This window comes from Rhincodon typus, chromosome 1, assembly GCF_021869965.1.
Source record: "Rhincodon typus isolate 14 chromosome 1, sRhiTyp1.1, whole genome shotgun sequence".
Taxonomy (NCBI): domain Eukaryota; kingdom Metazoa; phylum Chordata; class Chondrichthyes; order Orectolobiformes; family Rhincodontidae; genus Rhincodon; species Rhincodon typus.
This window is the reverse complement of record NC_063332.1, coordinates 32792292-32803200: the sequence shown is the minus strand read 5'-3', so window position 1 is coordinate 32803200 and position 10909 is coordinate 32792292. Positions and strand designations below refer to the sequence as shown.

General features: G+C 42.6%; 1 protein-coding gene across 1 annotated transcript in view; it reads left to right on the top strand.

The window, feature by feature from the left end:
- LOC109911673 (methyl-CpG-binding domain protein 2-like) overlaps positions 1 to 10909 on the top strand; it is a 59183-nt gene that overhangs the window by 47195 nt on the left and 1079 nt on the right. Inside the window, exon 3 of the mRNA XM_048603995.1 lies at positions 647 to 774. Coding sequence (XP_048459952.1) covers positions 647 to 774 — 128 coding nt within the window. The remainder of the gene's footprint in view (positions 1 to 646; positions 775 to 10909) is intronic.

Genomic DNA, 10909 nt, shown 5'->3' with positions numbered 1-10909 from the left:
GTCAGCCTTCCTGCTCCTCTGATGCTGCTTGGCCTGCTATGTTCATCCAGCTCTACACCTTGTTATCTCAGATTCTCCAGCATCTGCAGTTCCTACTATCTCTGATACAATTTTAACCCTGATTATTACACTGTTCCTCACTTGCTGGTATTTCTGGTCCTTCAGATTATTTTATTTGTAAGTATACTTGAATGTGGTCTATTATACTTAAAAACCGTGGGCAAGAGCTGTGAATCAGTCCAACAAGAGGTTGGAAATGTAAAGTTCCACCAGTATTTAGCAGTTTTAGCGACCTTTTGGATGACCATTTTACTTGAGTAAAGAGCTGTTGCGGTAGTAATGATGGAAAATGTGACATAAAGTCACTGTCATTACTGTCTACTTGGAATACACTTAACATCTGGAGGGAAACCGTGGGAGTGGAGAGAGAATTGATGGGGAGCCAATGGAGTTTCCATTCCCAATACCCTGAAGTGATACTATTAAAGTGAAAATCTTAGCTTTCTATGTTTTGACAAACTTGAATGCGGATTTATTCATATTAAATTATAATAACCTTATCGGTATTAAAAGGGGGTGTTATTTCATTACAATAGGTTTGATGGAACATTGATGACTGAAAGTCTGAAACCTTTCTGTTTTGCAGAGTATAAAGGTCAACTGGCTGCCACCACCGGCCAACATGCAGAATGGTTTTATTACCGGCTACAAAATCAGGCACAAAAAGATTGGCCGAAGGGGTGACATGGAGACCCTGGAACCCAACAACCTATGGTATCTCTTTACAGGTGAGATTCAGTCACTTCAAAGTATTGACTGTTTTTATTGTGACAGCATGCACCTGTTGTACGAGGCTCTGCTCCCCCATAGCCACTGCCCAACACAAACTGGCTCTCTTAGACCCCATACCTGAAGTTTAAAATTTGATTTTAAACCATTCCAGATGAACACTGTATCATCTTGATATTCCTGTACCTCTAAACTTGACAGTTTGGATACCTCACCTAACTCCTCTCCTCAATATTGGGAGCCTAGTCTTCAGCTTCTTAGGTCTGATCTCCCATAACTTTCTCTAAATCCTCTTAAATTCTTTCTTCTTCTTTAAAAATCTCATTAGCTAATGTTTTGGGTCACTCCTGCTAATCTCTCTGGCTTAATATCCATTTGCTGCATATCAGTCTGAGAAAGGCCTTGCAATACTTTAGAACATTACAAGATAAATACGCAATATCGCTAATATATATTGCTATGTTCTTGGATCTAGTAGCTTGCCAGCGAACAAGCAGGACAGTGTGCACATTACTACAGCTATTAGTTTTATCATTCAATCTCACATCTTCCCCTTTATCTTTTGAAGGTAGTGGAATTGAGTTGAACTAAACTTCAACCACCAAATTTACGGACAATAATAGGACGAGAGCAGCAGAAACAGATATATTTTTAGACGATCATTAATCTTACTTACCCCCTCAGTATTGGGAAAATAATAACGTAATTAGTCCATGACTGCTTCACTAAACTAAGTAACAAGAAAAAAACATTGTAACAGTTCCTTTCTCTTGATATTTGCAGAATCTATCTGACCCTATGATCTCTCTGAAGCCTCCGGACAGACTAACCATTTAAACTAGACAGACTGTTAAATAACTTCAAAAATGTTCCCAACCATATTTAAATAACTGATTATTTAATTTTCAAAAAAAAAACGCTTAATCACCCATATGAACAATTCCGCAAGAGATTTGAATTTAATGTCCTTCCTTCAGCATTGCTACAGACAAACTAACTGCGAGTAGTGGCAGGAAAAGAACAGTCAAGGTCAGATGGGTACATAAAATAAAAGGAAAACAAAGCATGATTGCAAACTAGCTCCAATGTGCTGACCTTTGTGTTTAACTAAGGTGTGTTGGACTATGGCTACTCGCTGGAGTCAGTGTGATTACTGGAACATATGGCTGGGCTATGGCAACACCAGTTCATTGATTCCCTACAGAATGGAAACAGGCCCTTCGGCCCAACAAGCCCACACAGACCCTCGGAGCATCCCACCCAAACCCATCCCCCTATAACCCACATATCCCTGAAGACTATGGGCAATTTTAGCATGGCCAATCCACCTAGCCTGCACATCTTTGATCTGTGGGAGGAAACCGGATCACCAGGATGAAACCCACGCAGACACGGAGGAGAATGTGCAAACTCCACACAGACAGTCACCCAAAGGTGGAATCAAACCTGGGTTCCTGGGGCTGTGAGAGGGCAGTGCTAACCACTGAGCCAACATGCTGATGAAGTGAGAGGCTTTTTAATGGAGTTTAAATCTTTGGTTTTCTTGGGGTTTGTGAAACTTGGCAGTAAAAGGTAGGTGAATGTCAGGTGGAGATCGTGGTGTTTCTGTAAAATTCTGATTGTTGTTCTCAAGAAAGACTTGGATTCGACAGTTGCTGTGGAAGCAACCTCTGGGAAATGCCTGTTGCTGTAGCAGAGGTTTAGGAATGTTCAGAGCCTATTAAACGGGGGCCAAGGTGAGATGTAAATGTTTTTGACTCCACATCTGTGAAAGAAAGACCATAGACAGAATATTGACATGGTGCATTTGCACCAACAGATGCACAGGAGAGAGGTAAACAGGAGAAAGATGGATACTCTAAAGAGACGGACAGGAGAAGGTGGTAGATAGGGAGAGGGTGGTAGATTTGGAGAGGATGATAAACAAGGAGAATGGTGCATAGAGAAGAGAAGTGGAGGTGCATATGCGAGAGTGATAGATAAAGAATAAAGCACTTGACAGTGGAGAGAGAAGTTGACATGGAGACAGTATGGCCAATATGGGAGAGTTTGGCAGATATGGGGAAGTGTGGCGGATGTGGGAGGGAGGGATATGAGAGGGCTATCGGAAAGAAGTGCACAGGGAGATTGTTGCCATTATGAAGTTTATAAGATTGTCATATTTTGGAACTGTGGGCTGTCCTTTTACACATTGAATTGCAGTGCTTTGCCAAGTGAGATTCATGACATCCAGTCTGCCATGCCTCACAGTGACTTTTCTCACATAATCCTCTGCTCTTCACCTCATTAAGTTTGCACCGGACTCTACGGTGTCCTCTTTACGGAATCGTGCAGCAAGCAAGGTGGAAGTACCCACAAGTGCTGGGACCTTTTGGCATGCACGCCATATTTAAAGGCTGCACACCACTTCAGACTCTGCAAGCCGGGAACTGACCTTCACATTGTAGTCTTCCACCATCGTTTCTAAGGATGTTGAGTGCCAGAGGAGGCTCTGCAACTGCATACAACCTGACTCCTCATGCCATGAGGAAAAGTTCTGAGAGTTAGCTGGAGAAGAAGATGCTTGCTCATTTTTGGAAGTGAAGCCTCAATGGCCAACCAATCCAGTAAGCATTATTGTGCTGTACTGCACTATTTTGTGATTACCACCAATGTTCACTCATTTCTAATCTGCACAAACATTTATCCCTCTTACACAACTGATTCTCTGCCTTCTCACGGCATTCAGTGAGCACCCCGCTCTGAAGAAGCCAGCAATGGAAAGCCTCAGCTTCACCTTCACCTCTGAGGAGGAAGCTTTTTAACCCTCAGAGGATATACTGGCAAAGCTTTCTGATTCACCCTTTACCAGCTCAGAAATTTTCATCTCAGTGAGCTGTCTTTCTAGATTAGAGTTGGAAGCACAATCTGATGAGCACAATTGCCTGTCTCCGCAATTGCCTGAGGAAGAAATACCTTCAGGTCTCTCACATCTGGAAGACTGCCAGAGACTAGACACCTGGTCAGCTCGAGGCAGAAGGTAATACCTTGGTCTCATCTATTAAAGACTTAGTGAAAATGCAGAGGCAGGCACTGAAACGTCAGGCAAGTCTGTCAGAGGCAGGCAGTAAATTGGATGGAAGGATGGAGTCCACCAACATTGTCAGTGCCATGGAGGTTCTAGCATGTGTATGTCTAGCTGTGTCAAGTGAGAGGTTGGAGAGCCAGGTCCAGCACACTCAGTATTTGTCAAATATGCACACTCCATTGCTGTGGCCACAAGAGGAGGTATTGGCCTCATGGTATTAGCACTAGGCTATTAATTCAGAGATTTAGGTAATGTCCTGGGGACCTGGGCTCAAATCCGGTGGGGTTTGAATTCAATAAAAATCTTGAATTAAGAATCTAATGATGATCATGAATCCATTGTCAATTGTTGGAAAAGCCCATCTGATTCACTAATGCCCTTTAGGGAAGGAAACTGCCATTCTTACCTGGTCACAGCAACGTAGTTGACTCTTAAACTGATCTCTGGGCAATTAGGGATGGGCATTAAATAATGCTGGCCTAACCAGTGACACCCTCATCGCGTGAATGAATAACAGTGGCAAGGCGAGATGGGTATCTGGGACCTTGCCCCTTCCTCTCAGGGAGAAAAGGTGGTGCCAGGAGTCACCCATAGGGAGGAGAAGACACATGGGCTCTCCAGAAGCTTCTTCTCTGAATACTCTCCAGATGCACAGTCATTCCACCTCCACCCTTGTCTGTAATGCCAAAGCCTACAGAAATTCCAGCTGAAGAGGGTGATCCTGCATCTGGGCCTGTATCGCTCCAGTCACCAAAACCAACTCTCGAGCAGGCTCCCTCCACCCCAGCTGTGATGGTCAGGACTACATGCATTTGGAAAGACAGGGTTTGATTAGTCAGCATGGCTTCATGCATGTGAGATCATGCCTCACCAATTTGTTAGAGTTCTTTGATGAAGTGGCCAGGAGGGTTGATGAGGGCAAGGCAGTAGACGTAGTCTATATGGATTTCAGTAAGGCCTTTGATAAGGTTCCACATGGTAGGCTGTTCTGAATGGTTGGATAACTTGGAATTGTGGGAGAGCTGGCAAATTAGATACAAAGTTGACTTGATGGTAGGAAGCGGAGAGTAATAGTGAAAAGATGCTTGTCAGACTGGAGCCTGTGACTAGTGGTGTGCCTCAGAGGTCGGTGGTGGGCCCATTCCTGTTTGATATCTATATCAATGATTTGGATGAGAATGTACAAGGCATGATTAATAAGTTTGCGGTTGAGACAAAAATAGGCAGTATCGTGGACAGTGATGAAGGTTATCAGAAATTGCAGCAGGATCTTGATCAGCTAGGGAAATGGGCTGAGAAATGGAAAATAGAGTTTAATTTAGATAAATGTGAGGTGTTGCATTTTGGAAAGTCAAATCCAGGTAGGAGTTTCATGGTGAATAGTTGGGCCTTAAGGAGTGTAATGGAACAAAGAGACTTTAGAGTTCAGGTGCAGGGTTCTCTGAAAGTGGAGTCACAGGTAGACAGGGCAGTGAAGAAGGCTTTTGGCACACTGGCCTTCATCAGTCAGAGTACTGAGTAAAGAAGTTGGGAAGTTATGTTGCAGTTGTACAGGACGTTGGTGAGGCCGCACTTGGAGTATTGTGTTTAGTTTTGGTCACCTAGCTATAGGAAGGATGTTATTAAATTGGAAAGAGCGCAGAAGAAATTTCCAAGAATATTGCCAGGACGCAAGGGACTGAGTTATAGCGAGAGGTTGGACAAGCTAGGACATTTTGCTTTCGAGCATAGGAGACTGAGGGGGAATCTTATAGAAGTGTGCAAGATCATGAGAGGTATGGATAGGGTGAATGCACTCAGTCTTTTTCCTAGGGCGGGAGAATCAAAGACTAGAGGGAATCAATTTAAGGTAAGAGGGGAAAGAATTTATGGGAACCCGAGGGGCAACTGTTTTACACAGAGAGTGGTACGTAGGTTGGAAGGGAGACAAAGAAAAATGCTGAGGCCACATAGATGTCACGAGTGAAAAATCTCTGAAAAGAATCTTGCACTTTGAAAATACACTTCAAATGTATGCCGTTTTGCCTTTGTTACTGTTGGACCTGGATAAATCACACCCATGTGAGAAATAATTAATGTCTCTAGACAACCCAAGGGTTCTGAAGAAGGGTCACCGAACTTATAACATTAACTCTGCTTTCTCTCTGCCAGGCCTGTCGAATTTATCAGGCAATTCCTGTTTGTGTTGATGAAAGAAATTGTAATGGCCAAGCAAGCAAGCTACCGACTTTTTGATTGCAGATAGCCTCTAACATCAGAAATCATTGAACTGTGAATTTCTGATTTTGTTTCTGATTTCCAGCATCAACAGTTCTATGGCTATTTGTTTCCTTGAACTGCGATGTTGATGACTGCAACAAGACAAGACACAGGGTTATGTAGGCCCTGGTCTGCACACTTTGCTCATACATAACACCCACTTTGAGAGTGAGAATATGGAGTCGGTGACGCTTTCACACATCTCTGCAGGGAATGGTCCATTTTATCTAACAGCTTTTCAAGTGAGCACATGGCATTCAAGTCTGAGAGATCTGCAATGGATAGTTCAATTGTCCACTCTCCCATACAGGACATTTACTTGATGGAAAAAGATGCGCAAAGTGTTGTCTCTGTCATGTTCAATGCTATCATACAGAATGAGCATTACAGGGCAACTTTACAATGAGAAGTTAAAGGCTAACTGTTGACGGAAGCAGCAAAAGGAGGGGGCTTCAGGATTTCTCTTAAACTTCTGCCTATAATGAGAGACTTCACTGCAATATATTATGAACAGCTAAAGCCCAAGCACTGATACTTGCAGCGCTCCACCAATCACATTCTGCCAACAGGTGATAGTAAATGTGGTCCATGGAAACCACTGGAGTTTGTGTCCCAAAACATGTGACAGTGGCTGGCAACGACACCTTCGTATGTGCAAAGGGACAAGTGTCAAAGGCTACCATGTGAAGGATCAGGGGAAGGTTTTCTGTCTGTCATTTACAAGCTTCCAATCTACAGGAATCATTCCAGGATCTCTGGAATTTTGGAAGATGATTACCAAAGCGTTGACAATCTCCTTAGCCACCTCTTTTTTAATAAAAATTTTAATTCATTCATGGGTTGTAAGAATCACTAACCAGGTCAACATTAACTGCCCATCACTAATTGACATTGAGAAAGTGCTAGTGAGCTGCTTCTTGAACCACTGCAGTCCATTTGGTATGGGTAGACCCACAGTGCTTTAGGGTGGGAGTTCCAGGATTTTCCAGTGACCCATCAACACTGAAGGAACAGCAACATATTTATATGCCTGCATGAATGTAGCTTGGAGGAGAACAGTCAGATGTTGGTGTTCCCATGTATCTGCTGCCTTTGTCCTTCTTGATGGTAAGTGGCCATGGATTTAGAAGGTGCTGTCTAAGGACCTTCTGCAGTGCATATAGTAGACTGTACACACTGCTGCTGATGAGCGTCAGTGGTGGAGGGACTGATTGTTTGTGGATGTAGTGCCAAACAAATGGGTTGCTTTGTCCTAAATGGTGTCAAGCTTTTTGAGTGTTGTTAGAGTTGCAGCCATCCAGGCAAGTGGGGAGTATTCCTGTGGGAAGTACTCCTGACTTATGCCTTGTAGATGGTAGACAGAGTTTGAAGAGTCAGGGAGTCAGTTACTCACTGCATGATTTCTAGCCTCTGACTTGCTCTTGCAATCATTTTACTTAAATGACTCGTCCAGTTCAGTTTCTGAACAATGGTAACTCCCAGGATGTTGGTAGTGTGTGATTCACTGTAGTAATGCTATTGAATGCAGTGGTTAGATTCTCTTTTGTGGAGATAGTTATTACCTGGCACTTAAGTAGAACAAATGTTATTTTTTTTTTATTACTACTTCTCTGCCCACCAAAAACAAAGTTGCTGGAAATGCTCAGCAGGTCTGGCAACATCTGTGAAGGAAAAAAACCGAGTTAACATTTCGGGTCCGGTGACTCTTCCTCAGAACTACCCTTCTCTGCACAAACCTGGGTATCATTCAGGTTTTGTTGCATTTGAACATGGACTGCTTCGGTGATGCAAACTATTAGGTCCCAGGCTCTTTATCAACTTTCAGCTACATTAATTTCTGCAGCACAACCTTCTTACTAATTCTATTTTCCTTCATCTCCTCATCTCCCTAGTCACATGGATCTCGAATTCTAGGAGCTTTCTTGTGTCTTCCTCAATGATAACAGACATAGGAGGAGACGCTGTCTTAATGGTATTATCATTAGCCTTTTAATCCAGAGACCCAAATAATATTCTGGGGACACTGTTCTGAATCCCACCATGGCAGATGGTGAAATTTCAATTCAGTTAAAAACAAGTCTTGAATTAAGAGTCTGTTGATGGCCAGGAAACCACTGTCAATTGTTGGAAAAGCCCCACTGATTCATTAATGATCTTTAGGGGAGGAAATCTACCATCCTCACCCAGTCTGGCCTACATGTGACTCCAGTCCCATAACAATGTGGTTGAATCTTAACTGCCCTCGGGGCTATTAGGGATGGGCAACAAATGCTGGCCTGGTGAGTGATGCCCACATCTTGTAAATGAATGAAAAAAAAACAAAATAATCATTTTTTGGTAACATTTCTGTATTCCCCATTATACATTTTCTCGACTCTGCTCTTAATGAACCCGCATTCATCTTATCCAAATATTTGCTTTCTCTATAAATGTACAAGCTTTAGACTTTCTGTTTGCTAAATTGCATGCACTTTCTGTCCTTCCATTCCCCAGGATTCATGGAATGTCCCTGATACACCCCTGAGCTTTATTTCCCAAATGTATTAATAATAGAATATTTGAATATTTTCACATATACACAGTAGGCAGTACCTATGCAGGGTACTTGCCAGAGCTTAGATAACTGTGACTGGCTTGTGATTACCCTTTCCAACAGTAGTAGAAAACTTTTTCTTATTACGTACCTGCAGTGGTGTAATGTTCTGTACATTAGCTATCCAACAGAGTACAGAGTGACATGTGGAATTTAACTGCATTACTTACTGTGGACTCTAATGATTAATGGCCATGTTACAGAGATGGGAATTACAAACACTAATTCATCGAAAGACAGTGAAACAGCAAAGAGGAACGTAGCCTTTATCTGTGATGCTGCATATTCTGCAAATCATTGTCACACATGTCACATTCATATTAAAGGGCAACATCAAATGAGTGTAAAATGTGAGTGGAAAATGGATTAAATCTGTAAAATTTGTCACACAAAAAGAGACACTAATAGACTGATGTTGTAGCAAAAGCACATCTTAGAGTTTGGGAGCTTTGTCTTATTCGTAGAGGGAATGTATATTTTACATAGGGGTAAATGTATAGCATCGCACAGAGTATAAATCATCTGTATTCTATGTGGATACCATTTACACAATACCATTGGCAGTGCTTCTCTGAATGTCCTTCTTTATTTCCTTTTAAGCGTGAACTATGGGATCTTATATACTCCTGTTTATCCTCATCCCTTAATCTTCTAAGTTTTGAAGACACGTTGTCTCTTATAGCGAACCTAATGAAGAAATCACAAGCCCTGGTCCTTCTCCGATTCCAGGCCCCTTATTCCTAACCTCTTCCCACCCTTAACCTTTTCCAGATTTGTCAAGGAAATGCTTTGGATCATGTAGGATAAAATGGTGTGGCACCATGTATCAGGTGTTGCAGTCATGTTCTGACGTATGTGATATTTGGACTTACAAAGTAATTAATACCTTGAAATATCAGCCCTTCATTAAACTGAAAGGCACAAAAATCTCAACACTGCAGGTAGCCTAGAGGAGTACAGGAAGTACAGAGATCAAGTTAAAAATAAAGAAATAAGGAAATCAAAGAGAGGGCATGAAAAATATTAGCAAGCAAGATAAAGGAAAACACAAAGAGATTTTACCTGTACATCAGCACCAAAAGTATAGTTAATGAAAAAGAGGACCTATTAGAAATAAAGAAGGGAAATTATGTGAAGATGCAGAGGATATAGGAAGAATTTGAAATGATTTTTGTCTCCACATTCGCAAAAGAAAGGGATGAAGTGGATATATTAATGCAAGAGACAAGTGACATTTGTGCCATACAAATGCCAGGCTATGACCATCACCAATAAGAGACAATCTAACCATCTCCACTTGACATTTAATGGTGTTACCATCATTGAATCCCCCACTATCAACACCCTGGGGTTATCATTGACCAGAAACTCAACTGGACTTACTACATAAATACAGTGGCTACAAGAGCAGGTCAGAAGCTGGGAATACTGTGGCGAGTAACTCATCTCCTGACTCCTCAAAGCCTGTCTACCATCTACAAGGCACAAGCCTGGAGTGTGATGGAATATTCCCCACTTGCCTGGATGGGTGCAGCTCCAACAACACTCAAAAAGCTTGACACCACCCAGGTCAAAGCAGCCGCTTGATTGGCACCATATCCACAAGCATCCACTCCCTCAACCACCAACCCTCAGTAGCAGCAGCATGTTGTATCTACAAGATGCACTGCAGAAATTCACCAAAGATCCTCAGACAGCACCTTCCAAACCCACGACCACTTCTATCTAGAAGGACAAGGGCAGCAGACATACGGCAACACCACCACCTGCAAGTTCCCCTCCAAGCCACTCACCATCCAGACTTGGAAATATATCACCATTCCTCCACTGGGTCAAAATTCTGGAATTCCCTCCCTAATGGCATTGTGGGTCAACCCACAGCAGGAGGACTGCAGCGGTTCAAGAAGGCAGTTCACCATCACCTTCACAAGGGCAACTAGGGATGGGCAAGAAATGCTGGCCAGCCAGTGACATCCATATCCCACAAAATGAATAGGAAAAAAAAAGACAAGCAGAGTGAAATTTTGGACAAAATAATCATAACGAGGTAGGAAGTGTTTGAGGAGTTGGAATCCTTGAAAGTGGAAAAGTCACCAGGGTCAGATAGATTGTTCCCTGGGATATTGAAGAAAGTCAGAAAGGAAATAACAGATGCTTCCGTACCTACACCGGCCCTAAACCCCACCTCTTCCTCCGTTACA